This window comes from Giraffa tippelskirchi, chromosome 3, assembly GCF_054371585.1.
Source record: "Giraffa tippelskirchi isolate mGirTip1 chromosome 3, T2T-mGirTip1v1.2.pri, whole genome shotgun sequence".
NCBI lineage: Eukaryota > Metazoa > Chordata > Mammalia > Artiodactyla > Giraffidae > Giraffa > Giraffa tippelskirchi.
This window is the reverse complement of record NC_137277.1, coordinates 43,656,056-43,682,992: the sequence shown is the minus strand read 5'-3', so window position 1 is coordinate 43,682,992 and position 26,937 is coordinate 43,656,056. Positions and strand designations below refer to the sequence as shown.

The following is a 26,937-nucleotide window of genomic DNA, read 5'->3' as shown; positions in this document are numbered from 1 at the left end:
AGGTTCTCCACCAAGTCCTGGCTGTCACAGGTCTGCCACGTGTGCCAGAAGAGCATGATGTTTGGAGTGAAGTGCAAGCATTGCAGGTGATGGGTGGAGGGTGGCAGAGGTGGGAGAGGGGGCACAAACTCCATACTTTCAGTTTAGTAAGTCTTGCTACTTGGTTCTTGGCCTCAGGTCAAATCAGAGTTCATAGGAACTCATTTGAGAGTTCCTAAACCTATTCGTAATCTCAGCACATCAGGGAGTGATCAGCCCTCTCTTGGAAGAATAAGGAAGCATCAGGCAAAGCATTGTTAGAAGAAGGGACTATTTGAGGTGGGCTTTGAAGGATGAATAGAAGTTTACCAGGTGGACTAAGGAGGAAAGAGAATTCCGGGTCAAGAAAGCACATTGTATAAAGGCAGAGCAGAATGGCAAGACTTTTCTGGAAACTGTAAGGAGTTCTGAAGTTTAAGGTTAGCACACAAGGAATCGGGAAATGGGGCCAGGGAATGGTAAATACAGAGAAATGGCTTGTGGTATTTAGAGAAGAGAATGAGGGAAGAAAGTAGATTCTATATAAATTCAATCTTTTTCCTACTGTTGAGGTTTCTGGTAGGAAAGAAGGGCAAGGATAGTGAACAGTAGGGTGAGCAGAGTCTGTTCCCTGCTATTGAGCTCCTTCCACTTTACAGAGGATGGACCTGAAGCCTACTGCCAGTCCACTTTGCCCTTGCATTGCTGTGTGACTTGGAGCAAGGTGCTTGCCCTTTCTGGGCCTTATTTTTGTCTTCCAGGTCTCTCTCTGCAATCAGGATTACTCCAAAAATCTGAGCTAGAGTGTGTAGTAAAAGCATTTGGGCTCCCGCCAGACTGTAGGAAATAGGTCTCATGTGTGTCTGCTGGATAAATTGTGGTTAGGAGAGAACCTCAGGAAAACGCAAAGGGGATGTCAGACCTTTCTCACCAGTCTAGGTGTTTGGTGGCTCCCGGCCATTTGGCTTTAAATCAGGGGCTTCCAGCTCCTGTTCAAGTAATGCCTTTCACGCAGAGAGCACAGGATAACCTCTGAACCCCAGGCTCTCCTGTAGTTGCAGTGTGAAGTTGGAGGACCCCTACTGTCCACCCATTTGATCAATGAGAACCCTGAGAGAGGGTTCAGCAGGCAGAACCAAACCAAGAATCCCAATCCAGCTCTTTCCATTCCCTTCGCTCTGATCCTCAGACAACGTGGCCTATGCAGGAAGGTAGCAGGAGGGGCCTCCCTGGGATCCTTGGATCAGGGAAATATTTTCCTTCTAATTCATCTCTTTTAAGTTCAGATTTGTCTCAAGCTTTCCGAACGTGGGTAGAGGGTCTCCTTTTGTTTAGAAAAGAGAAATAGATGTATGACCTGCAGCAAGTTAAAATGGGTGAAATCAAACCTGTTTGCACCTAGATGGGTGGTATGGGGTGGGATGTAGGAAGGAGATTCAAGAGGGAGGGGAACATACGTATACCTATGGTTGATTTATGTTCATGCATGGCAGAAACCAATGCACCATTGTAAAGCAATTATCCTCCAATTTAAAAATAAATTAAAAAAGAAAAACCCTGCTTTGCTGTGACGATGAGGCAGATGACAGTGAGAACATGGCCATGCTCAATGGATACTAGCGGCTAGTACTATTAACACAAGATGCTCTCCTCTCTAAAGCTAATGTTTTTTGAGACATTTGTGGGAATTGCAGCAGTCAGTGTTGAGTGTTGTACAGAACTGCCAGGCAGTGCTTCCGAGCCCCTGTGTGTATCCTGGGGCCCCATGTGGCCCCTCTGTCCACTGACCCTGCCTTTTCCACCAGGTTGAAGTGTCATAACAAGTGTACAAAAGAAGCCCCTGCCTGTAGAATATCCTTCCTTCCACGTGAGTGTCCTGCCCTTCTCCCCTCTACCTTCGGGATTTGGGGTGCATCTTTCTTGATCCTGTTCCCTGCTGATGGTTACAACCCTCCCTCTTTTTAAACAGTACCCAAGCTTCGGAGGACAGAATCCGTGCCCTCGGACATCAACAATCCGGTGGACAGAGCCGCTGAACCCCATTTCGGAACCCTCCCCAAAGCACTGACAAAGAAGGTACCATGTCAGGAGAGCCCTCGCCCAGGGTTCCTTTCTGTGACACACGCCCAGGGTGGCGGTCCAGTAGGGAAGTGTGATGCTGCAACCCGGTTGCGTGACCAGAGGGTAGCCTGCAGAGATCTCATGTTTAGCGATTGCATAGGTTTCACATTTGTGTCCAAATCATAGTTATGTGACAATACCCGCGCCCCCACCCCCCAGTTTTTTAATAATTGATTTTTGGCTGCACTGGGTCTTCGTTGCTATGCGAAGACTATCTCAAGTTGCGGCGAGCCAGGGCCACTCTGTCGTGGAGCGTGCTCCGGCTTCTCCTTGCGGTGGCTTCTCTTGTTTCAGAGCATGGGCTCTAGGACTCGGGGGCTTCAGTTGTTGTGGCACCATCCCCTATTTTGAGCCACTATTTCCTGAGCACTTCAGCGTCATGAGTGGAACTTTCTCCATTGATAACTCATCTGATCCCCACAATGGTTCTAAAAGTCACATGCTGATGTCACCGCCCTTTTTTTTTTCAATAGTTTATTTTTTTTGGCTACAGTGTGACTTGTGGGATCTTTGTTCCCCAACCAGGGATTGAACCTGTGCCCTCGACAGTGAAAGCACAGAGTCCCAAGCACTGGACCACCAGGGATTTTATATCACTTCCATTTTAGAGATGAAGAAACTGTGTGAGGTTCCTTGCGGGTGAGAGGCAGGCCTGGAGCGCTTGGGTGCTGTGGAGGGCAGGGCTGTGGGGTCGTGCTCCAGCCGGGCACCTGACACCTGCCTTGGCAGCGGGGAAATGTTTCTATTCAATGCTGAGCAACCCCCTGAAGCAGCAGCTGATGCCCCGCTTATGTAGACAACACACCATGTGGCTGAGAAGCGTGGGCCGATTCATCCACGGTCACACAGCCACTGAGTCTGGGCTGGGTTCAACCTGCCTCAAACAAACCCCCTGCCCTTGTTGGCCTGGCCTGATCGGGATGGGGGTCTGGGACATGGTGTGTGAGGGGGCAGAGTGAAGGCTCAGTGGGTGCAGCCCCCTCCTCCTTTAGCTTGGCAGGAGGCGGTGTTGGCCGTCACTGGACAGAGAGACCCACTGCGTGGCTTTGGTGGTTTCCAGAATCCCTCCCGCATCCAGAGCCTTGAGGGCCTGCCAGAGAGAAACCGGTTGAGATTAGTTTTTAACCCAGGTTAGCCCCGATGTTTTTGAACAGAACTGCCTGCCCCACCCCCTGAGGAACTGGTGTTTGGTCTGGAAGACACTGGTCAGGCCCATGGTCCCCCAGGCATGGACTTGGTTCCCCCGTGACCCTCCCTCAGGGGATCCTCTGGCCTTGCTAGGGTCCACACCACTTAGTGGCCCGGCTGGCAGATCCACCTGCTGAGTGGCGGGAGCACTTATTAGGCACCCACTGTGTGTGTGCACCCAGTCACTCAGTCATGTCTTTGCAAACCCCATGGACTATATAGCTCACAAGGCTCCTCTGTCCATGGGATTTTCCAAGCAAGAATACTGGAGTGGCTTGCCATTTCCTACTCCAGGGGATCTTCCAGACCCAGGGATCGAAATGTATCTCCTACATTGGCAGGCAGATTCTTTTACCACTGAGTCATCTGGAAGCCCCACCCACTGTGAACCATCCACTAAATAAATACTTGTCAGAGGCTGAATTTAATTCATTAAAGGACCCCACTCTGTGGCCAGCCCAGAGCTAGGCCCTGGGTGTGTGACAAGATGTGGCTCTTGCTTTCCTGGGACACACACAGTGTGGTGGAGAGAGTCTTCAGAAAACCACCTGAGACCCCTGCAGCTGGCAAACCGTAGTTCAAGTGCCCTGATGAAAAGTTCTCAGGGCCCTGAGTGGGGTTGGGGGAGCCTGGCTCCCACCAGGGCTGGGGGAGGACTTTTGGGAGGAAAGGAGGTTTGAGCTGAAATCAGAAAGATGAGAGGAGTCCTTCGGGGTCAGGTGTTGAGGTGCAGATCTCCCTGTGCCGTCCTTCCCTCTAACATTACACCCGTAAAACGCCAGGACACCCTGGCTGACCTCCTCCTTTTTAGGTGGGGAAGGGTGGGTGGACAGGCTGGGCTGGGTGGTCCCTGCCACTCTTTGTGTCTCTGGTCCTGCAGGAGCATCCTCCAGCCATGAACCACCTGGACTCCAGCAGCAACCCGTCCTCTACTACGTCCTCCACGCCCTCCTCGCCCGCGCCCTTCCCAACGTCGTCCAACCCATCCAGTGCCACCACGCCCCCCAACCCCTCACCTGGCCAGCGGGATGGCAGATTCAACTTCCCAGGTACCACACTTTGGGGCTTTCTCGGGCCTCAGGGATGGGGTTGCATGTCCCTTCTCTGCCCATCCTGGCTGACTCAGGACCAAACCGTCTCCACCGCTAAGAGCAGTAGCTGGGCACTGAGTGTATCACCATATTTAAACCTGCTGTGATTGTACCCATTTTACAGATGGGGACACTGAGGTTCAGAGGGAGTAAGTGGCTTGCCCCAAGCTGTACAGCATGTAAGCAGCAGAGCTGGGATCAAAGCCAAGTCTGTCTAATGCAAAGCCTGGGTTCTTGACCTAGTTCCCAGGCTGCCCTCCTGTGTGTGGGGTGGCTTCTTGTGGGCATTGTTCACTCACTCGGGGCTTCTGGGCTCCTGAGAGGCAGGGCAGGTGGCAGTGAGACCTGGGGCAAGCCCAGAAGGCCGGGGCGAAGGAATCCGGGGCTCTGTGGCTTACCTGCTCTGGGTCTGGACAAGCTGCTTAAGGGGGCACTTCTGTTCCCTTTTCTATAAAACAAGAGACCATGTGAAGCTGGAGTTAGGTTATCTCCACTGTGTGGGTGAGGCCACCCACACAGGCCTCCACCCAGGGGTGTGTGCCAGAGCCGAGCTGATCTCTGACCACAGTCCCGGCTGCCCTGGATCTATAGGGACAGGGTTCCTGCCGCTTGGCCAGGCCTGGCGTGTCTTACCTCCCCAAGGAGCAGAACAAAGCCTACCGGCCCCCTTCAGGACTGAGCCCCAGCCCTGGCCTCCCAGGCAGCCCCTCGAAACCGGTCTCGGCCCTCAGCGTGTTTCAAGCTCAGGGAAGGATGGCAGCTGGGCTGCCCCAGTTTGCTCCAGGCTCAGCCAGGCTGGCTGCCAGCTTCAGCTTGTGGACTCCAGGCCTGGCCCCACCTGTCACCGGTCCCCAGGGCTCCAGGCCGAGGAGGACAGAGGCATGGCTTTTCCTGTGCCAAGGGACCCCCGGCTGGGCAACCTCTCTAGCCTCATCTCCCCAGGGTCCTAGGGACTTCTTTTGGGGGTGATGGTGAGATTTTTTAGGAATCTTTCTTCTTTTTTGCCTTAACATGCGTGTGGCTAGCTATCTCCCCACACTAATGCGTCGTCCCAAGCCCGCTCCTCCCTCCTGCGACCCGGCGGTGGCCACGTGATTACACGCCTCTGTTCTGCTCTGTCATTGTGATGCTCTGAAACCAGGCCTTTTGCTGAACCTCCTAGTCTGAAAGGAAAGAAAAGGCTTTTTCTGAAAGGAGGGGCCTGTTTGAAAAACAAGAGTCACTGAAAAAGTCCTTTGTGTGACATCAGCCAGAGCTTCTTAGCTTCCCTGATGTCCTGGGCTGGGCCCGCATTGTACCCTGCACGGAGCCCTCTCTCTCTGGTCATGGGCTGGGCTGGGCTGGCAGTTAACCTGGGATGGGACCTCCTCCTATAGGCCACCGGCTCCATACTGTGCAGGAGCATTTCTGTGTATATCTGAGGCTAACCCTGGAGAAAGGTTGTTTTTTTGGATGATGATACTGAGTGGCGGAAGCCTCAGTACCTCCAGGTGTGAACGTGGGCTGGTGGATTGTCCCTTCTCCTGCACACAGTACTGTTCAGTGTTTTCAGAATCTCGGTTTTTCTCCCCATTATATTGTGCCCTCCTGGGCTCACGCGCAGTTCACAGAGGAGAAGGGGGCCGGGGAGGTGAACGGAATCGGCCGGGGCTCTGCAGCAGAGTGGCCCCCAAGACTGGGTCTCCAAACCCCAGTCCTCCAGTGCAAGTCCCCTTACTCCCGGGGGCTCCTGCCGGCACCCACTTTCTCCCAGCTCTTTTCCTCCTTCCTGCATGGAGTGCCCCATCCTGGCCAGGCCCACCTGGGACAGGGCAGGTGGGCAGGGGTGCCCCAGCCCTATAACCAGCCCCTCTCCCGATGCTGCATTTGCTATTCTGTGTGTGACTCACCTCCTCTTCTGTTTAAAGCTGCCTACTTCATTCATCATAGACAGCAGTTTATCTTCCCAGGTGAGTCCTTTGCATGGTTCCACTAACTGTCCCTTGCTGTGACCCCCTCTGTCCAGCCCTTTCCCTGAGGACCTATGTTTCATACCCATCTACTTTGAGAGCTGACTGTCTGTTGAGGCTGAGCAAGGGGGCAGAGTAAGTAGCTTTGAAGCCAGCCCTTCACAGGGGCAGTGCCTTACCGCGACAACCCTTGGCATCCACCCTCCCCGGCCTCTCTGCACAGAGGCTGCATGCAGGCAGCTCGTCCAGGGTCACAGCCAGGAGGTGGCGGAAACCCACTTTGCAGAATAAGGGGAGAGGACCTTTTGCTGATGCCTTATGAGCACTTGACAAGATATCATCTTCTACATAATAGCAAGGAAATTACTACCCTTTCTTAAAGAAGGGGATGACAGTTTGGGAAGGTCTGGAAACTTCATTTATTTGGCGGGTCTCTCCCTCCAGAGCCTTGCTGCACATCGCCATCTGCTGGCCATTGTTGGAAATGCCTGCCGTGCAGAAAGTTAACAGAAAACTTTTAGTCAGACGTTCTCATGAATTTCCTTCCACAGAAATTGTTTTGCACACCTACTATGTGCCAGCTCTTGCATTTGACCATATGCCTGCCCCTAAGGAGTTTATACTCCTTAGTACTTATTTCTCTAATTGGAGGTGACAAGCAATATTATAAGTAATCTGTGACTTTAATTCTGAGTTTAGTCATAATGAAGGTTCTCTGTGTTTTAGATGAAGACTGTAGTTAATTGTTTTCCCCTGGATTAAACAGGTCTGTCTTGAAGTCATAGTATTTTAGTAATTCCAGGCCTTTCTAGTCCCCATCCCAGCTCCATTAGGGAAGTGACTAAGAGCATTTATTAGCTCTTATAGGTGGTTTCTCAGGCTGTGCAGGCTGGCTGGGGTCAGAGCCAGGCTCCCTGAGCTGCCTCTGTGGTTTCACACTCATTTTTTTCTGTGTTTCCCCTCCAAGAGCCTGCCTGGTTACTGCTCTAGGGTGACGTACAGGGAAGTACCCTTGAAAGCATTGGGAGAACGTGGCTTTTCTTCTAGAAGGGTCCATCTTGCTCTGAAGATGTCAGGGGGAGAGGAAGGAAATATAGTTCCATTAAAACAGATATGGACACATTTGGAGCAGAATACAAATGACACTCTTAATACTTAAGGAAAAGTGTGATGCTTCAGAGGCATTTTACCTCCCCCCAACCTGGGGTGCTGTTTCTCCCCAGACTCCCATCTACCCTATGTCAACCTGTCTCTGTGCATGTATTTTTCTTCTATGGAAACATTTGAGCAGCGTTGGGGGGGTAGAAATATCAGGCTGCCTTTGACAGTCTGCAGACACAATGTAGTGGTGTCTGGGGGAACCTTGGCAGAGACTTCCGGGGTCTAGGATTCCCCAGAAATTGCACACAGGATGTTGGGTGCATGTGTGCATTTCTCTGATAAGAAGGTCCACAGCCTCTGTCAGACTCTCCCAAGGCTGTGAGGTTCCCGAAATGTTGAGAGGGCTTCCCAGGTGGTACTAGTGGTAAAGAATCTGCCTGCCAAGGCAGGAGACGCTGGTTTGATCCCTGGGTCGAGAAGATCCTCTGGAGGAGGAAATAGCAATCCACTCCACTATTCTTGCCTGGGAAATCCCATGGACAGAAGAGCTGGTGGGCTTCAGTCCATGAGGTCGCAAAGAGTCAGACACGACTGAACACGAAGGCAGAGATGTTGAGAAAGCTTCAGGGATAGCCTTGCGGAGAGCCCAGAGGGAGGTGAGGGAGGTTTGCTGGCTGATGGGACAGCAGACAGGGAGATGCCCTGATTAGCTCCAACCACCGCCACCTCCAATCTCTTCTTTTGCTGCAAAAGGGGGTGAGGGGCCCACCCAGCTCTGAGGCTGCCAGCCTCTCCGAGTGCGATGAGAAGGAACCAGAGAGAACAAAAGAAGCCAGCAGCAGGAGCAGCCATGGGGAGGAGGGCAGAGTTGGCCTGTGACACACTGGCCCCACACTGTGGTGACCATCTGTCCAGTGTCCCCGGATGGGGGGCTTCTGGTGCTGAAGCTGGGAAAGCCACTGGCTCAGGGTCAGTGCCAGCTGCCCGATCCCGGGGTCCCTGATGTGTGGACTGTGCATTTCTGTCTCCCCAGAGGGCTGCTCCACCAGCCACCAAAGCTGGAAGCGGAGGGGATGGGGCCTCTGACTCCTACCCGAAGTGCCCGGCATCTGTGCCAGGCACTTGGTGTCGCTAATGTGCCACCTGCGAGTCTGGCCTTTGGCCTCTGCTGGCCAGAGGGTCTCTCCACCTTCAAGGGTTGTTGCAACCAGCAGCCCCTGCCTCAGAGGCCAGGAGGAGGGTCCAGCCCACACGTCAATAGGGCCCCAGTTGCTTTTACCACTTGCTTGTAGGGGCCTCAGGGTGATGGTGGCAACTGAGAAGTCTCAGCCTCCACCCCGCCTGGAGTCCCTGCCCAGGGCAGAGCCATGTGGGAAAAACCAAGTGCCGCGGAAGCTTCGTCTGCGTTCTGTTTTAGGAAAAGCACATGGAAGTGGCCCCAAGAGCTCGCGTGCAGCCCAGGGAGGGGCCGCTGGGGAAGCACCTCTGCCCTGTGTCTCCAGGGGGAGTGGGAACGGGTCTCATGCCTCGTATTTTTTTTTCCGTTTCCTCCAGACATTTCGGCATTTCCACAGGCAGCGCCATTCACCGATGGAGCGGACAGTTCTCGGTAGGCATCGTGCACTTTCTTCTCCTCGGGGACTTGTTAAAGCTGGACCCACATCCCTGACCACCTCCTTCATCTACCTTTATTAATATTTTTTTAACATTTTATTTTATATTGGAGTATGGGCAATGAATAGTGTTGCGATAGTTTCAGGTGGACAGCAATGGGACTCAGCCATACATATTCCGGGTATCCCTTGACAAACCCTGCTTTCCTCTTAGGCTTGATGACCAGCCAAAAGCAGATGTGTCGGAAGATCATGAAGTGGAGGTGAGTGATGGCGACACATGAGCCGTAGACGGAGCATCTCTTTCCTCTCTGGCTCAGTTGGTGGAGGCGTCTGGGAGCGTGTGGGCACCTGGCTGTGGCAGGGGCCATCCCAGGTACCCACCTGCTGCAGCAGACGCGGGCAGTGTGCAAGGCAGCGAGAGCAGTGAGGAGTGCCACGAAGCAAGGTTCCTTTTGCTTTTCTGTTTTTTGAGGCTAAAGTAAGCTCTTCCTTCCTGCTGTTTCCATCTCCAGCCGAGAGGCCTGGGCCCTAGCCCAGGAGACTCTCCCTCAGTCATTCTGGGGTGGGGCCAGGCATTTGGATGTTATCAAAGATTCCTGGGTGATTTTGATTGTAGCTGGGACCAAGGACTGCTGCCTTGACCCTTGAACCAGTGTCACCCGAGCCTGGCAAGTGTGGTGGCTTATGGAGCCTCAGCAGACTGATTTACTCTTGCCCAGAGGAGTCACTGGCTTCCCAGGTGGTACTAGTGGTAAAGACGCCACCTGCCAAAGCAGGAGATGCAAGAGACATGGGTTTGATCCTGGTTCGGGAAGATCTTATGGAGTAGGAAATGCCTGGAAAATTCCATGGGCAGAGGAGCCTAGCGGGCCCCAGCCCATGGGGTCCCAAAGAGTTGGACAAGACTGAGCGACTAAGCACAACACAGCACACAGAGAAGAGTCTCAAACTCTGTGTTTAAACAAAAGCATAGGACTTCCCTGCTGGTCCAGTGGCTAAGACCCTGCACTCCCAACTCAGGGGGCCCGGGTTCGATCTCTGATCAGGGGGCTAGATCCCACTTGCTGCAACTAAGAGTTCACATGCTACAACTAAAACTCCTGCATGCTGTAACTAAAAACAGAAAAAAAGATCCCACATGCTGCAACTAAGACCTGGTGCAGGCAAATAAAGTGAATAAATATTTTTTTAAAAATAAAAGCATATCCAGAAAGGGTGAATGTTAGTATTCTTCCCCAGCGCTTAGGTATTGCTCCTAGGTGCGTCTTGGAACATTGGCAGGAAGAAGGCCACGCTCCGTAGTTTGTGGATTAGGACATTGAGACTGTGTGGTGCTGAGTGACCCATCCACTTCACACATGAAGTCTGCACACAGCTGTGACTAGAGCCCAGGCCTCCTGACCCCAGATCCCTCTGCTCCCCGACCTGGTGGGGGTCTTGGGGGAGGGACGTCACCTGCCCCCAGGTCTGCCGCCCCTTCTATTCCCTCCTCCTCTCCTTCCAGGCCGAGGAGGCTGAGGCCGGCAAGTCAGAGGCCGAAGACGACGAGGACGAGGTGGACGACCTGCCGACCTCCCGCCGGCCCTGGCGGGGCCCCATCTCGCGCAAGGCCAGCCAGACCAGCGTGTACCTGCAGGAGTGGGACATCCCCTTCGAGCAGGTGGAGCTGGGCGAGCCCATCGGGCAGGGCCGCTGGGGCCGGGTGCACCGCGGCCGCTGGCACGGCGAGGTGGCCATCCGCCTGCTGGAGATGGACGGCCACAATCAGGACCACCTGAAGCTGTTCAAGAAGGAGGTGATGAACTACCGGCAGACACGGCACGAGAACGTGGTGCTCTTCATGGGGGCCTGCATGAACCCGCCCCACCTGGCCATCATCACCAGGTAACCCGGCCCTGCCCCCCCCCTCCCTGGGGGCCTGGTTATTTGTAGGCCCCTGGAGGGCGTTTTCATGTAGAGAGGTACAAACAAAAAACCTGGGACTTCCCTGGCTGTCCAGGGGTTAGCACTTTGCCTTCCAGCACAGCAGGTGGATACCTGGTCGGGCAGCTAAGATCCCACGTGCCTCAGGGCCAAAAAGACAAAGCCTGTTACACAGAGTGAATTAAGTCAGAAAGAGAAAACCAAGTATTGTATATTAATGCATGTATGTGGGAACTAGAAAAATGGTTCTGATGAACCTATTTGCAGGGCAGGAATGGAGACACATAGGAAAGAGACTTGTGGACACAGCGGGGAAGGAGAGGGTGGGACAAATTGAGGGATCAGCACTGACATATATAAATCACCATATGTAAAATAGATAGCTGATGGGAAGTCGCTGTACAACACGGGGAGCTCAACCGGGTGCTCTGTGACAACCTAGAGGGATGAGATGGAGTGGGGGCAGGAGGGAGGCTCAAGAAGGAGAGGACATATGTATACTGATAGCTGATGCACATTGTTTTATGGCAGAAACCAACACAACATTGTAAAGCAGTGACCCTCCAATTAAAAATAAATTTTAAAATACTGAAGCAACATTGTAACATATCCAATAAAGGCTTTAAAAATGGTCCACATTTTTAAAAAATCTTAAAAAAAGAAGAAAAGCAAGAAATGGAGTATAATTTCCCCATCATATAACCCCATTGACATTAAATAAATAAATAAACGAAAGGATACCTAAAGACAGAGAAAATTCAAATGTTCCGGAAAAGTAAAGTGAAAACCAGTCTCCTCCCACCCTACCTGGGTGCTTCTATAAACAAAGGTGGGTACTGTAAACAGTTCCTTATATCATACCTTCCATTCAAATCAAGGAATTTGTATACACTCATGTTTTTAAGGGCTTCTCAGGTGGCGCTAGTTGTAAAGAGTTCACCTGCCAATGCAGGACATGCTCAGCATCCCTCAGACCCCAGCCTCAGCACTGTCCACCATTCCTCCTTCCGTCTCTCTCTCATCCACCCAGTCCCATGAGAGATCTGAGTCTGCTTAAAGGGAATGTGGCACTAGTGGTAAAGATCCTGCCTGCCAATGCAGGAGACACGAGACGTGGGTTCAGTTCCTGGGTCGGGAAGATCCCCTGGAGGAGGAAATGGCATCCCACTCCAGTATTCTTGCCTGGAGAATCCCATGGACAGAGGAGCCTGATGGACTGCAGTCCATGGGGTCACAAAGAGTCAGACACGAGTGAAGCTACTTAGCACATATAGTAAAAGAATAAAAGAACATTAACAAAACATTTAACGTGTTTTAGATTATGCTGAAGGGGGCTGGAACATGGAAAAGTAACCATCAACTGATACTCCAGACCCTGAGGGTCAAGGAATCTTATCTCATTAAAGATGGTTCCTAAAATCTAGCCCCTTCCTCAGATGGCTTAAGTCAACTTCTCCCTGGAGCAGCAATGAAGCCACCCATTCTCTCTATGTCCTTCCTCACTCCAGGTTTTGTTTTAAATATTTATTTATTTATTTGGCTATGTCGGGGCTTAGTTGCAGCTCTCGGGATCTTTCATTGTAGTGTGTCGGCTTAGTTGCTTCATGGCATGTGGGATATTAGTTCCCCGATCAGGGATCGAACCTGAGTCCCCTGCATTGCAAGGCGGATTCTTAACCACTGAATTCCCTCGCCCCAGGTTTTAAGAGTCATTACAGGTAGGGACAAGCCCCTTATCTAATAATCGCTCTGACACCCCTGATAGCCGCCCCTGCCCCTGCTCCACTGCACATTCTGCCTTGTCATAAAAAACCCTGTGATCAGAAAACAGCACAATCGTGAAAATCATTATGGGATCCCAGAGTCCTGATACTGCCTGGTTATAGCCTGAAAAGGCCAGGTTTTTCGCTGGTTGACTTTGAGTGTGTGTGTTCCTGCCTCGAACCATGAGAGCTGGTGGACTGCTCTCAATGTGTGGCTCAGCTGGTAAAGAATCTGCCCACAATGTGGGAGACCTGGGTTCGATCCCTGGGTTGGGAAGATCCCCTGGAGAAGGGAAAGGCTATCCACTCCAGTATTCTGGCTTGGAGAATTCCATGGACTGTATATCTTAAAGAGTTGGACCCAACTGAGCAATCCTTAAACTTAATGAACTATTTCCTGTTCTATGGTGGGTGGGCTAGAGGTCTCAGGGGATGTGTTCTTGCTCATTCAGGCTGGGCCCAGCAGCAATGAGCATCAAGGGGACTTCCCTGGTGGTCCAGTGGTTAAGACGCAGTGCTTCCATGACAGGGCAGGGTTCAATCCCTGGTCCCCATGTGCCATGAAGTGTGACCAAAATAAAACAAAGAAGGAATGGCATCAGGTTGGTCAAGAAGGATTCTGACACCCAGGGTCCAGGGGATGGAGCTGGTGGGCACAGCTCTCCCCAGCTCCACAAGGGCTGAGGTCAGGCTGCACGGGCCCCAGATCTCTGCCTGACTCTCTGCACTTCACAGCTTCTGCAAGGGACGGACGTTGCACTCGTTTGTGAGGGACCCCAAGACATCCCTGGACATCAACAAGACCAGGCAGATCGCCCAGGAGATCATTAAGGTAAAGGTTCCAGAGCTCCTAGCTGTCCCCCAACCTGTCTGCTGGTGTCAGGCTGGTGGGGTGGCTGTTCTGTCTCTCCCTTTAGCTGGGGTGCCTCATGGGTGGGACCCCCATCTCCTTCCTTCTTTCTTTGTCTTGTCTGCTGGGAGCTAAACCTGCTGGAGAAACGCAGTGGGCTTTAAAGACAGATGGCCTGAGTTTGAATCTTGGTGATACAGCTGTGTGACTTCGGGCAGGTCGATTAGCCTCTCTGAGCCCTGGCCTCCTCCCCTGTAAAAGGGGCCGCCTGTGTCACCTCCCTGGTGCACAGGGAGGTGCATTGGATTGGTGCAAAGGTAAACTGGGATAATCCGTGGAGAGAGCGTGGAGCCCAGGGCCACCAGTGCTTGGTGAGAGTCTGTTAGAATTGATTAAGGTTTGGGGCAGCTGTTCTACCTTAAAGTTTCTGAATCTAAGTTTCATGCAGACAGGCCCTCAGGCTCAACTCAGGCAGCCTTTTCTTTTTTTGCTTCCATCTTTTCCAAGTAATTAAACAAAAGTGAAAGAAACGCTAATTTGTTTCTTTATTTAGCAGCAGACAGGGTCTGAGAAAAACTCCATCAGGGCTGGATGGGCTTCCTCTTCCTGGTTCTTGTCTTTGCAGAAAAGCTTTCTCTTACCAGCTCCCACCACGTTTTTGTCCCTGTCCTGTCTTCAGTTTTGCTTTTTTCTTTTTTTCTCCCTCCCTCCTTCCATCCATCATGTGTGCGCATCATTGGAAAAGATAAAAATCTCAGTGACATTTAGGAACACCAAGATTTCTCCGTGACATTTCCATATAGCAAAACGAACGCATGGGCTTCCCTGATAGCTCAGTGGTAAAGAATCTGCCTGCCAATGCAGGAAAAAAATGCAGGTTCAATCCCTGAATCGGGAGGATCCCCTGGAGAAGGAAATGGCAGCCCACTCCAGTATTCTTGCCTGGGAAATCCCATGGACGGAGAAGCCTGGTGGGCTACAGTCCGTGGGGTCAAAAAAAGACTTGGACACAACTTAGCGACTAAACAACCACAAATGAACACATTAAACTTTTGCAGCCCCTCCAAAGCAAAATATCACACATACGCCTTCACTTGTAGTCTATCTCATCACAGAGTAATTGGGGGGAGCTGCAGTGTTATACCTACTCTGTGATATCCCCAAACCTGCTGGGCCCGGCTCCCCCAAACTGTTGTGTCTTCTTATTGTCAGGACTCTGGGGGAGTCTGGGTGCTGAGTTTGGCTGAGTTCCGCTGAATGAGTCATCTGGAAGATTCCAGGGTAGAAGTTGCTCAAAAGTTTTGGAGCTGCAGAGCCAGAAGCAAGCTCTCTGCTGGCTCCTTTATTTCCACCATCCCCCTTCTTCTGGGAACTTCTAAACCACTTCCTTTTGTACACATCTCTGATATTTTAAGGCTCAAAATATAATTATGAGGTCTTGACCACCAGTACTCTTGCCTGGAAAATCCCATGGACGGAGGAGCCTGGTGAGCTGCGGTTCATGGGGTCGCTAAGAGTCGGACACGACTGAGCGACTTCACTTTCACTTTTCCCTTTCATGCACTGGAGAAGGCAATGGCAACCCACTCCAGTGCTCTTGCCTGGAGAATCCCAGGGACGGCGGAGCCTGGTGGGCTGCCGTCTATGGGGTCGCACAGAGTCGGACACGACTGAAGCGACTTAGCAGCAGCAACAGCAGACCTTTGGTTAGAGGGTTTAGGGGGAGGAGAGTTTGTGTTCCAGACCCGGGCACTTTCTCTCTTGTCTCTGGCTGTTTGAGGCTGTGGCATCTGTTTTATTAACAAGGCTCAGAGAGGTGCAGCCACTTATCCTCAGTCACACAGCTGGTCCCTGTTCAACCCAAGGTGTGGTCTTTGGCTCTCTTCGGTCACTGGGGAAGGCTTGTGCCTTGGTTTGGTTTGGGAAGTGGGCAGATATTTTAAGGGGGATTGTCTTGCATTCAGGATGGAGTTTGGGAAGAGAGTAAGGCACTGTTTTTGAAAACTCCCCGCTTCCGTGGTGGGATAGCTCTCAGTAGGCCTGAGGGAAGTGGCCACAGTGAACCCCACGGCCTCCCATCTCTTACAGAAGAGCATCTGCCTGTGTACATTCTTTTCTGATGAGCTCTGGCCCCACTTGGTCCAAGCTCTGGGCTCGGCTGAGTTGTCTGCTTCTGCCTCGCAGCTCATTCCTTCTCTTTCCTCAATGGGGCTTGTTGTTGACCTCTCCCCTCCTCATCCCGAGATACCTTTGAAGGCAGGGAGGTTTTTCACATGTGACGCACCCTTGATGTGGGAGGTAGGGAGGTAGGTTTGCATGTGCCTCTTTCTGACCTGGCAAGGATGCCCACTTCAATTGTGGCATCTTGTACCCCTCTCCCTGTTCTCAAGCACATCAGGGTACCCAGGAGTCCTGGGTTTGGCCTTGAATGAGATCATGCCTACGTCAGGTCACCCACATCCCATGTGCCTGGCCAGTCAGCATTCAGTGCAAATAGGGCATTGGTTAGAAATCCCCCAGCCCTGACCTGGCACTTGGCAGAAGAGGAAACTGAGGCTCAGAAGTGGAGTCCAAAGCTACACAGTGAGTTAGAATCTGGGCTGGATTTCAGTCTTGGTCCAGGACTTCTACGGCAGCACAGGCAGTGGACGACCTGAGCTCGGGGACTCCCTCTGTGGAAATTCCACCCTGTTCCCCACCTCCACCCCAAGCCTTTGCCCAGCCTGAGAGGTGAGGCTAGCTGTGCAAAGCCTGATGAGACCTTAAATCCTTGGGTCTCTTGTGACTTAACACAGAGGGTAGAGACTTCCCTGGAGGTCCAGGGGTTAAGACTCCATGCTTCCAATGCAGAGGGCACGGGATCGATCCCTCTTTGGGGAACTAAGATCCCACATGCCTCACGACGTGGCCAAAAAATTAAAAAAGAAACAAAACAAAACGGAGGGTAGCATCACAGTGAACCTTTATATACTTCCTGACCACCCCTCCCCCAGGACCCCCATTCCCGCTTTCTGCACTTTATCTGAGTATAGGGTGGATGTTGGGCAGCGCGGGGACTGGCCTGGAACCAGATCTCAGCAGTGCTGCTTAACCGCTGTGTGACCCGGGGCAGGGGACTTCCTGTCTCTGAGGCTGGGTTTCCTCCTCTGTAAAAGGAGACAGTCACTTTGCATAGGGTTGTGAAGGTTAAATGAGGAGACTGGGGTAAGGCATCTGGCTCAGGGCCTGGCCCAGGGTAGAAGCTAAGCCATCATCGTCCATCTTCCCTTCGCCCCTGACGTGAGGCTCTCTGTCTTCCAGGGCATGGGGTACCTCCACGCCAAGGGCATCGTGCACAAAGATCTCAAATCCAAGAACATCTTCTACGACAACGGCAAAGTGGTCATCACAGACTTCGGGCTGTTCGGGATCTCGGGCGTCGTGCGAGAGGGACGGTCAGTTGGCCTTGGACGTCCAGAGAGACTGGGGCAGGGCTGGTGGGCCTGAGGCCTGGGCACTCTTGCTGTTGGTGGCCGAGGGCCGGCCCTCTCTATAGGAAAGGCCAGGTCTGCTCCGCTCCTGCTCTTGTGGTTCCGGTTCAGAATCAGATTTGGGTGACCTTGAGGGCCCTCTTAGCACTTAATTCTCAGGCTGACCGCCCAGGAGGCTGGGTCCCCTCACTCCCATTTTCCCTGTATGCTCACTGACTTAGGCAGGGGACCAGAGTTCCTGTCCCCACCGTGCGGAAGAGCGTCAGGTTCTAGTTCCACGAATCCTGAAGGAGAAAGGCCGCTCCGCCAGCCTCAGGACCCCAGGAGGGAGAGCCAGCCCCAGGCCAGGTTGTGAGCCCCACAGGCAGTTCCCGTCTCCTGCACGGAGATTCCCTCTGCTACCCCAGGGTAGAGAATCGGCACCCTCAGGAGCAGCTCCCAGCCAATACTGTCCTTGGCCTGCTTTTCTAGACGAACCCGCTTATCACTCCTCTGTAACATTCCCCCAAAGCGCGGGTGCCTTGGCAAGTGCACCATCGGTGTGCTGCTTTTCTGTGTCGTGCATGGGGTAGCGAAGAGTCAGACACGACTGAGCGACTGAGCACACACACACGTGGTGGTGTGCCAGCCCTGGGGCAGACACGTGCCCTGCAGGCCTCACTGCTGCCCACTAAAGGCCCTGTCCTTGCCCTGGCTTCTGGCCTCCAGGCGTGAGAACCAGCTGAAGCTGTCACATGACTGGCTGTGCTACCTGGCCCCCGAGATCGTGCGGGAGATGACCCCCGGGAAGGACGAGGACCAGCTGCCCTTCTCCAAAGCTGCCGACGTCTATGCATTCGGGTGAGGAGGCGCCTGGCGTCCCTCTTCCTGGGGCTCTGAGGCCGACTGTGGCTGAAACAGAGGGTCCTGCTGGCTATTGGGGTGCAGGGGGGGTTGTGCTTTGAGGCTGGTTCAGCTGCTTGTTTGCGCCAGTGACCATGTCCTTGACCTTCTGTTTCCTCCACCCATAAAATGGGACGAATAGAGCTCCTCCCTGGTAGAGCTGTTTCATGAGGACTAAATTAGGTAATTGTATAAAATACTTAATGGGCTTCCTGGGTGGCACTAGTGGTAAAGAACCTGTCTGCCAATGGAGGAAACCTAATGAGAGGTGGGTTCAATCCCTGGGTCAGGAAGCTCCCCTGGAGGAGGAAATGGCAACCCACTCCAGTATCCTTGCCTGGAGAATCCCTATGGACAGAGGAGCCTGTCGGGCTACAGCCCATGGGTCTACAGCACAAAGAGTCAAACACAACCAAAGCAACTGAGCACACAGGCATAAAATGCTTAACTCTGGGTGGCCTTCTCACCTGTTGCTTCCCAAAGACAGTCTCCAGAGCTAACCAAGAGCTGTCTTTCTGGGAGAAGGGGGCAGTTTCCAGCTGTACCCTGAGAAGAGCTGGCATGCTGACAGATAGACACACAGAAATGTAGAAATAAAACATGATCCAGACGCATAAAACCTTCTCTGAGCCACATGAAAAAAGAAACAGGTGAAATCAGTTTCAATAGATATTTAACTCAGTATAGCCAAAATATGGTCATTTCAGCATGAAATCAAAATAAAAAATTCAGGAGATATTTTATGCCACAGAGCTTTCAAAAATTTGGTGTGTTTTACACCTCAGTTCCCCTCCCCACGTTTGAGTCACTCGGTATCCTCACACACACCACCACCCCCACCCCACCCCACCCCCGCTGTGTTGGTCAGGGTGGGTGTAATGGAGATGGTCCCATGCAGATAAGTCAAGAAAGGCTAGGGGACTTGGAGCGTCAGAGTGACGGCCTCATTCCATCATCTCTTGGGGGATCCTTTCCTCATGGCTGGTCTCTTCCTGCCCTGACCTGTCACTGTCATTTCCTGAGCACCTGTGTGTGCCAGGCCCAGGGCTGGGCATTCCTGTCACTCCTCAGAGGACCTTGGCCGTGGGCGCCCACCCCACTGAGGTTGAATGGTTGTACCAGGATCTCTGCCCAGAGCTGGCGGTGTCTCAGACTTCTCACCGCAGTGGGAGCACAGGGCCCCGGGTGGACTCAGGGTAGTCCCAAAAGCCTGGCGGGTGAGGAGGGTGGGCCGAGGGTCCCGGGTCTTCAGGCTGGGCTCCGGGCATCAGGGCATCAGGCGGCCCCCGCCCCCGCCCCAGTGTGAGCTGAGCGGAGCCGTCTAGGAGCTCACGCCGTGTGGGTGGGTGGTCTCCGCAGGACTGTTTGGTATGAGCTGCAAGCCAGAGACTGGCCCTTGAAGAACCAAGCTGCAGAGGCCCTGATCTGGCAGATTGGAAGCGGAGAAGGAATGAAGAGAGTCCTGGCTTCCGTCAGCCTGGGGAAGGAAGTCACCGTGAGTAGCCAGCCGCCTTGCGCTGGGAGAGGGCGGTGGGGCTAGAGGGCCGGTACCTGGCTGCCCTTCCTTCACCCACCTGAGAAGCGGAACTGCAAGGGGGATGCGTGTCAGGCTGGCCTCCGTGCTGCTGGCTAGGAGGCCTGTGAGCTTCCCAGATGGCGCGGTCGTAAAGAATCTGCCTGCCAATGCATGAGACGCAGGAGATATGGGTTCTATCTCTAGGTTGGGAAGATCCCCTGGAGTAGGAAATGGCAACCCAGTCAAGTATTCTTGCCTGGAAAATCCCATGGACAGAGGAGCCTGGCACGATACAGTCCATGGGGTTGCAAAGAATCGGACATGACTGAGTACAAACACACACACGAAGCCTCTATCTTTCACTACCCCACTGCTAACCTTTAAAAAACAATTATCTTAAAAAAAGAAATAGAAAGGAAATAAAGCTCATGGTTTTGTTGAATTATGAGAAAGATAATAAAGCCTGTATGTTACTTACTAGAAAGAAGATAATAACAAATTTCACTACCTAAAGTACAAACAGTGGGGTTTTGGTAGTATCAGATCTTTGCCCTTCATGTCTTTCTCGACTATTCGAGAACTAGTCAAGATTTCCACAGCAAATTTGTTTTCAAGAGGCCAAATCATAACAGGTTTGCTGCCCTCATGTGACTGAATACTGTCAATGGTTTCTCTGTATCGCACTATGTAAGTTCACCCCGCCTGGCACCGTAATACGTGAAGGAGTCCAGGGGCGGGGTTTTCAGTGTTAGCTATGCACTCGTGAGTCAGGTGGGCCTGGAGCAGACAGATGCCAGCGGGGTGTTGATAAGGGGCTGCAGGGGTACCTGGGCAGCATGGCAATGGAAGCCTCTGGGGAGACCACCCGGCACTCGTCCAGGTGAAGTGCTAAGTAGGCTGGGAGTGTCCTCGCTGGGTCGTGTGAGCACCTTCTGCCTGGCTGTGTGTGCAGGCCTGTCTTCTCATAGGAAGTTCTCCTGAATTGGAAGGCCGATGGGGGTGCAGTGTGGATGAATGGATCTGGAGAGTAGGCGGCAGGAGAAGGGCTTTACCTTCACTTGGAGTGGTCAAGACAGCTGTTCTGCCGACTCACTGCTGCCCTATGCCCAGTCCGTCTTGTCACTCCCAGCCTCCATTCCTGCAATGCCCAGGCTCCTGCCTCTGTTGCAGCCCCGCCTTGTACACCTTCTGAACATCTTGCGTCTCACCTGTCAACACGCTACCTTCTACTTTCCATTCTAAATGTCTGTGATCTCTTTCCTCTGACCTGTCTTTTGGCTTTGTGACTGTTATTCCAGGGAGGTCAAGGAAGGAAGGAGGAGAGGCAGGCCCATGCTTTTCATTTTAACTGGAAGCCTGAGAGTGCTTCTGAAATTTAGTTATTTCTCAGCTGTATTCCAGCCATGGCTGGCCACCTTAGTGTCGGCAGGAGGGTCTGGGGACCACCAGCTTGGTGGAGGGGCGGGGTGCCCGGGAGCATCAAAGGGATCCTGGGCAGAAGGCCTCAGCTGCGCCCCTCTTGCTCCCTGCCAGCTCTCATGCCCTCCTATGGTGTCTCGCCTTGCAGGAGATCCTGTCCGCCTGCTGGGCCTTTGACCTGCAGGAGCGGCCCAGCTTCCCCCTGCTGATGGACATGTTGGAGAAGCTGCCCAAGCTGAACCGGCGGCTCTCGCACCCTGGGCACTTCTGGAAGTCTGCTGAGTAAGTACCCCTCAGAGCCAGACCTGCAGCCAGGTGTCTTGGGGAAGGGGCACCATCTGCTCTGTCTGCCTGAGACTTCTACCAAGGGGACCCCTAGAGCTGGTTAGCCAGAGGGGACTCATTCCCTCGCCCAAGGGGTACTGGGATTCTGTTCACCACATTTTTAAAAACTTTATTTTATGTTAGAGTATAGCCAGTAAACAATGTGATAGTTTCAGGTGCACAGTAGAGCGACTCAGCCATGCATATACATGTATCCATTCTCCCCCCAAACACCCCTCCCATCCAGGCTGCCACATAACATTGAGCTGAATTCCCTGTGCTATACAGTAGGTCCTTATCAGTTATCCATTTTAAATATAGCATTGTATATACATCCATCCCAAACTCCCTAAATCCCCCTCCACCATCCTCCCCCCAGCAACCATAAATTCGTTCTCTAAGTCTGCTCTTCACCACATTTATTTTGGAGACTCTTCCACAGGCTGGTGTCTCCCATCCTCCTCTGTGAAAACCTCCATATCACTGTTATCAGCTCAGTGCTAAAGCTGGGCCCAGGCTAAGGCCCCAACAAGAAGTTTCTGCCCAGGAAAGGGCCAAACAGAGCTTCACCAAGACCAGCAGAGCTGCTGTTGCTTAAAATGGCAGTCTCCCGACAGAGCTTTCAGCCCCCTGAACAGCCACCTGTTACTGGAGCTGCATCACTGGGGTTTAAGTGCCACTTAGACACTGGAGGCCCATCCTCCTGTCTGTGTAATCATGGTCCTCAGCAGCCCTCAGTGCCAGGGTGGTCTCCTCTCCTTTCTTCTGAGTTCTGCCTCCTTCCCTTTTTTCTTCATCCCCCGGCTCTCTGCCAGATCCCTCATAAACAGCCATCTGCCCTGCCTCTGCGAGAATCTGGGGAAGTCCTTCCTTGTTCTGGCCTCAGCTCCACAGCTGGACAGAATGGAGGGGTGGGCAGACATGGCCTAAACATGGGAAATAGTTCAGCTTTGCAGGCCGAGAAGGAAACTCGAGTGACAGCTCTTGTCAGTGGGGTTTGTGGTGCGCCCAGAAGTGTGCAAAGCAGTGACACAACTGCATATAATCTGTGTCACAGCAACTCAGCTCAGCTGTTTGGTGTGGGGGCAGTCACAGACCAATAAACTCATGGGCTGACTGTTTCTAGTAAAACATTACTTATGGATGCTGAAACTTGAATTTCCCGTTATTTCAGGCCATGAAATAGTCTTCTTTTGATTTTTACCCCCCAACCATTTAGGAGGGTGGAAAAAAAATTCTTGGTTTGTGGATTGTACAAAAGCAAGTGGCAGGTCACATGTGGCTGGACTCTTGGACAGATTCATGGCTTTAAACTTTCTTTTAAGGTGAAAGGCGCTTTCTAGAAGTGAAATCTCCCACAGCCCCAGCACATGGACATAGAACACATACAGTGGGGCTTCTCTCCTCTCTCTCTTTTTAAAATATTTATTTATTTGGCTGCAGTGGCATCACTGGTTCAATGGACATGAGTTTGAGCAAACTCGAGGAGATAGTGAAGGACAGGGGAAGCCTGGCATGTCACAAGGAGTCAGACATGACTGTGCCGCTGAACAACAGTGGGTCTTAGCTGTGCCATGTGGGATCTAGTTTCCTGATCAAACCCAGACCCCCTTCACTGGGAGCTGGGTGTCTTAGCCATGGACCACCAGGGAAGTCCCAAGTGGTGCCTCTCTTGATGGGAGTAGGGGCAGGGGCAAGAGCATAGCCCCCGGAGAAACTGTACCCAGATCTCACACCTGCCCACATATGTGGTAGTGTCAGTACCTCCTTCTTCCAGAATGAACCAGATATGGTCTCTTTCACACTTCTTTGTTTTTTAACGACTCTAAAATGATCACTTTTTGTGGCCTGATTTGACAGACACTTAGTTTGCCAGGTCGTTTTGAAAATAAACCAAACCAAGCTTTGAGTTGAAGGGGAGGAGAGGCCCAGGTTGGGTCAGCCCAGCAGCAGCTGTGAGGAGAACTTGTTGAAGAAATGTGGCAACTGAAGCCCGTTGTAGGGACGTTCTGAGGAATGATGATATGTGGTGAGGGAATACTGTACCTTATAATGAAGATTCGATTCAGTATTTTGCACTTAAGATGGATCAGAGTCCAATACAAATAGCAGGTGACAGGATGTTGCCGTCAGAGGCGTGGGTTTTTCCCAGCAATTGCTGGCAGCTGCACCACACCTGAGGTCACATGCCAGGGCTGGGCCTCCACCAGCACAGAGCTGATGGTCTAATTAGGATAAAGACAAGCAGACATGCGCTGTAAGCCCTCCAAGCAGGATGCTGTCATGTCACCTCTGTATTCTCAGCTCCTAGCACAGTCCCGGGGGTGTAGTAATCACTCAATAAATATTCGGTGGGTAAGGGGATGAAGGAGGGAATGATGACAACATGCTGAGTGCCAGGCAAAAACCCAGCCTCTGTGGGCACGCTGCACCCACCCTGGGGAGCTTGAGGAAGGGTATCCAGAAGAGAGGAGTCATGGGAGCTGGGTGTGGGTGGGAGCTTGGGGCTCTCCTGGACTCACAAGAAGTTTAAGGATCTGGTTTATAAGACCTTGAGTGACTTGTTTAGCAAACCAGGCCTTGGTATTCTCCTCCACAAAAGCGAAGGCTGCACTGAGCAGGTGCTGACATTCAGGATATGATTCCAGATTTCCGAAAGGCCATGGAGCCCCACCTTCTCTTTCCACACGTGGGACAGAGTTACAAATAGGGATGTTTCCTGCCCAAAGTGATCAGTTTTAGCCCCTACAGGGAAAGAATGCCAGTGTACCTCAACAAATTTGCATCAAAGCTTTATGTTCATGATTTTTACTTCCACACACTCAAGCCTCTAATTCTCATTTTCTCTTTTCTTTTCCATTGATCTTGTTGCTTATTTTTATTTTTGGGGGGTGGTGGATGTGCTGGCCCATCCTGTCATCTCCCCCCTCTCCTGCCATCCTGATTCCTGTGGGCCCCCCTCCACCCACCTATGCTGGGTGTCCATCTCCATCACCTGCTGGACTGCATTCCTCCCACGCCTGGCAAAATGGTTGCGGGTGCTCCCAGGCGCTGGCGGAGCCGCTACTACGGGAAAGGACGTTCCGGTCATCCTGACTTTAGGAACAACTGTCCAGTCCTGGAGGAATAGTGTGTCTTCTGCCATTTCCCTGATCCTTTGCCTGTTTGTGTTTAACACTTTGCACATCCTGCTTCCTACTGTCTCTGCATCCAGCTTCCCCTTCTTGGCGTGTGGTATTCCCATAAACAACAGTGATGCTCTGGCAGCTCACATGGCCACGGGCGGGGGCCCTGCAGGCTGTTTCTCCCCTGGGCTGAGAGCAGACCCACATCATGTGGCAGGGCCTTTGTCCACACACCGTGGCAGATGATGGCTTGTTCTAGGGTGGGCGAGAACTCAGATTGTTCGCCTGGGTCCTCAGGAGCCCCTCTGGCCGGATCTTAAAGAAGAGAATGCAGGGAACAGAAATAGTAAACTCCAAGATGTCAGTTTCGATGAGGAGCCGTGGGCCTGCTGGTCAACCTCTGTTTAGCATTCTGTGGCCGTGTCCCAGGGGAGAGCTTGGGGGAGGTTCTCTATGCTAGGCTCCCTTCCAAGCTTGCTTTGTTGCCAAGCCTGGACTAGAGTGGGGATGTCCTTTCCTCTGTCCACAGGGAAAGAGGGGCCCCTGCCCTGTGCCCTGGCCAGGCCTCAGCCGTGCGCCACCCCCTCCTCGCCCCCCCCTCCCCGCAGTCTCAGGCTCTGACTCTGCTCTCTCCCCTCTTGTCTCTCCTGTAGGTTGTAGGCCTGGCTGCCTTGCATGTTCGGGGCTTTCTTCCTCCTAATCCACGCTCAGCACTGCGAATTCTACTCCAGCTCAAACAGCGCTGCGGGCACTAACCCAGGGGATGCGATCCTGCCGCCCCAGCCTCTCTGCTGAGACTTCTTTCTGCTTTGTTTGTTAAAACTGGCCCTCGCCCCGCCCTGAGGCCCCGTGTGTGCCTGAGTAACAGCTTTCCACGGAGGGTCCTCCTAACAGCAAACCCCCCACCCAGAACCACCTCCCTGGACACGACTTCATCTCTCTCTAGCACTTCTGTGGGGCGGTCCCGTCTCCCTACTAACAGCTCAATGAGAGAGATCCCCCTTCTCCCGCACCCCGCAACATACCGGCCCTTCACAGGGCGTGTCCCCGGGACAGGGGGCAGGGTTTTGCTTGGCTCTTAACCCACGAGGATCTTGTCCAACAAGGAGTGGAATGATTTCAGAGCTGCCTGCGGTCCCCTCTGGCGGGCTGCTGGTGTGACATCACAAGTTCTATTGCCATGAAAGACACCAGCTGGAAGGGGTGTGTCCTCGTCCGCACAGACACCTGGGAAAGTCGTCCTGAAGCAAGGGGGTGGGGCCTGTCTCCAAACAACTGTGAAAAAACTTCCGGTCCATCCCCCCGCCCCCACAGCATCACTCCCCTTCCACCTGCCCTGTGCAAACAGAAAGTACCAGACCCCAAGCCGGCCTTTGGCAAGACTGTGGCTGACAGGTCACGCACAGGTCCTCCATGGCTTACCAAACGCAAGTTCCTGACCCACCAAGACCTGAATCTGGGTGTCTGGAGGCAGAAGCTGAGAACCTGTATTTCAACCCGCTTCCCAGATGGCCCTGATGCACCCCCACGTTTGAGGACCATTTCTAGAAGGAGCATGCAAATATCACTCTCAGGGCAGGGGCTGAGTTTCTCTTCCCTCCCAGTTCCACTCGGAGCAAGAGCTTTGAGAACGAGCTGCCAATGAGAAGGAGCCCGCAGCAGTTACTGGGCATGCAGGGCGCTGGGGCTTTCGAGACAAACAGGCCACTGCCCTCCAGGAGGGAGCTGAGGCTTAGCACCTCTACCCTTACCCCCACCCCTAGCCAGGTGTGACCAGGAGCAGCTCTGCCAAGGCCACTGGCCTTATCATCAATCCCACTTCTTGGTGCGGCCGGGTCCTCTACGGAGCTTCTGGAACTGGCCCGCTCATTAGCTAACGTTGCCGAAATTCTGATCAAAACCTGCAGGGCTATAACTCTTGTTTTTGTTCCTCTTTTCAGCATTAACAGCAGCAAAGTTGTACCCCGGTTTGAAAGGTTTGGCTTGGGCATCCTGGAGTCCAGTAATCCAAAGATGTAGCCAGTTGTGCAGTTTTTCTGACGACGTATTTCTTTCTTAAATGTGTCTCTAAAACATCTGAACCACCACCAGGACAAAAAAAAAAAATGCTCTTCAAAATGCCAGCCACCCTCCTAAGTGCCGCAAATCAGGAGCACGAAGCCTCGGTTTAGACCGTTCATCTGCAAAAACACTTGGGTCCAGAGATGGAGCTGCACCTGCTGTTTCTTAAAATGACATCATCAATAACCAGATCTGTCCTGACAGGCGGCAAATGTTTACATGTATGTTCGTGCGGAGTTGGACTCAAGGTTGTACAATAGGTAATAATAAAAAAAAAACCGGTCTGTGCAGAGGTTGCTGGCACCATGGGCTGGGATGGCAGAAGTGGCCCTCCCCTCTGGAGGCGCCCACACTGGGCCAGAGGAAGAAAAGCATCGTGATTGTGGCTGGTCTCCTGGCAGGACGGGTGGAGGTTGGAGGGGAGCAGCAACCACAGGGTTTGACCAGGCTTCTACTTTGGCCCTAAATCCCATCACCCCTCATCCTATCAAAGAGACCCTGACCGGGAGCTGAGCTGGAT

The 26,937-nt window shown here is 52.7% G+C and overlaps 1 protein-coding gene and 1 long non-coding RNA gene across 3 annotated transcripts in view; one reads left to right on the top strand and one right to left on the bottom strand.

Annotated features, from left to right (window-relative positions):
- The window catches only part of KSR1 (kinase suppressor of ras 1), a 162,300-nt gene extending 135,593 nt beyond the window's left edge, over nucleotides 1-26,707 (top strand). Inside the window, exons 7-21 of one of the 2 annotated variants that reach the window (XM_081584329.1) lie at nucleotides 3-86; nucleotides 1,824-1,885; nucleotides 1,988-2,094; nucleotides 4,208-4,376; nucleotides 6,326-6,367; nucleotides 9,023-9,077; nucleotides 9,296-9,344; nucleotides 10,589-10,968; nucleotides 13,506-13,602; nucleotides 16,921-17,054; nucleotides 17,799-17,930; nucleotides 19,332-19,467; nucleotides 21,056-21,189; nucleotides 24,280-24,360; nucleotides 26,297-26,707. In XM_081584329.1, the coding sequence (XP_081440455.1) occupies nucleotides 3-86; nucleotides 1,824-1,885; nucleotides 1,988-2,094; nucleotides 4,208-4,376; nucleotides 6,326-6,367; nucleotides 9,023-9,077; nucleotides 9,296-9,344; nucleotides 10,589-10,968; nucleotides 13,506-13,602; nucleotides 16,921-17,054; nucleotides 17,799-17,930; nucleotides 19,332-19,467; nucleotides 21,056-21,189; nucleotides 24,280-24,360; nucleotides 26,297-26,375 (1,741 nt within the window). In that variant the 3' untranslated portion in view covers nucleotides 26,376-26,707. The remainder of the gene's footprint in view (nucleotides 1-2; nucleotides 87-1,823; nucleotides 1,886-1,987; nucleotides 2,095-4,207; nucleotides 4,377-6,325; nucleotides 6,368-9,022; nucleotides 9,078-9,295; nucleotides 9,345-10,588; nucleotides 10,969-13,505; nucleotides 13,603-16,920; nucleotides 17,055-17,798; nucleotides 17,931-19,331; nucleotides 19,468-21,055; nucleotides 21,190-24,279; nucleotides 24,361-26,296) is intronic. The other variant, XM_081584330.1, reaches the window with a different exon arrangement.
- LOC145543284 (uncharacterized) lies at nucleotides 24,072-25,529 on the bottom strand. The gene is made up of 2 exons (XR_014080610.1): nucleotides 25,382-25,529; nucleotides 24,072-24,671 (listed from the first exon to the last, which is right to left on the bottom strand). It is a non-coding gene; the product is annotated as an uncharacterized LOC145543284 (long non-coding RNA).
- Nucleotides 26,708-26,937: the final 230 nt, after the last annotated feature.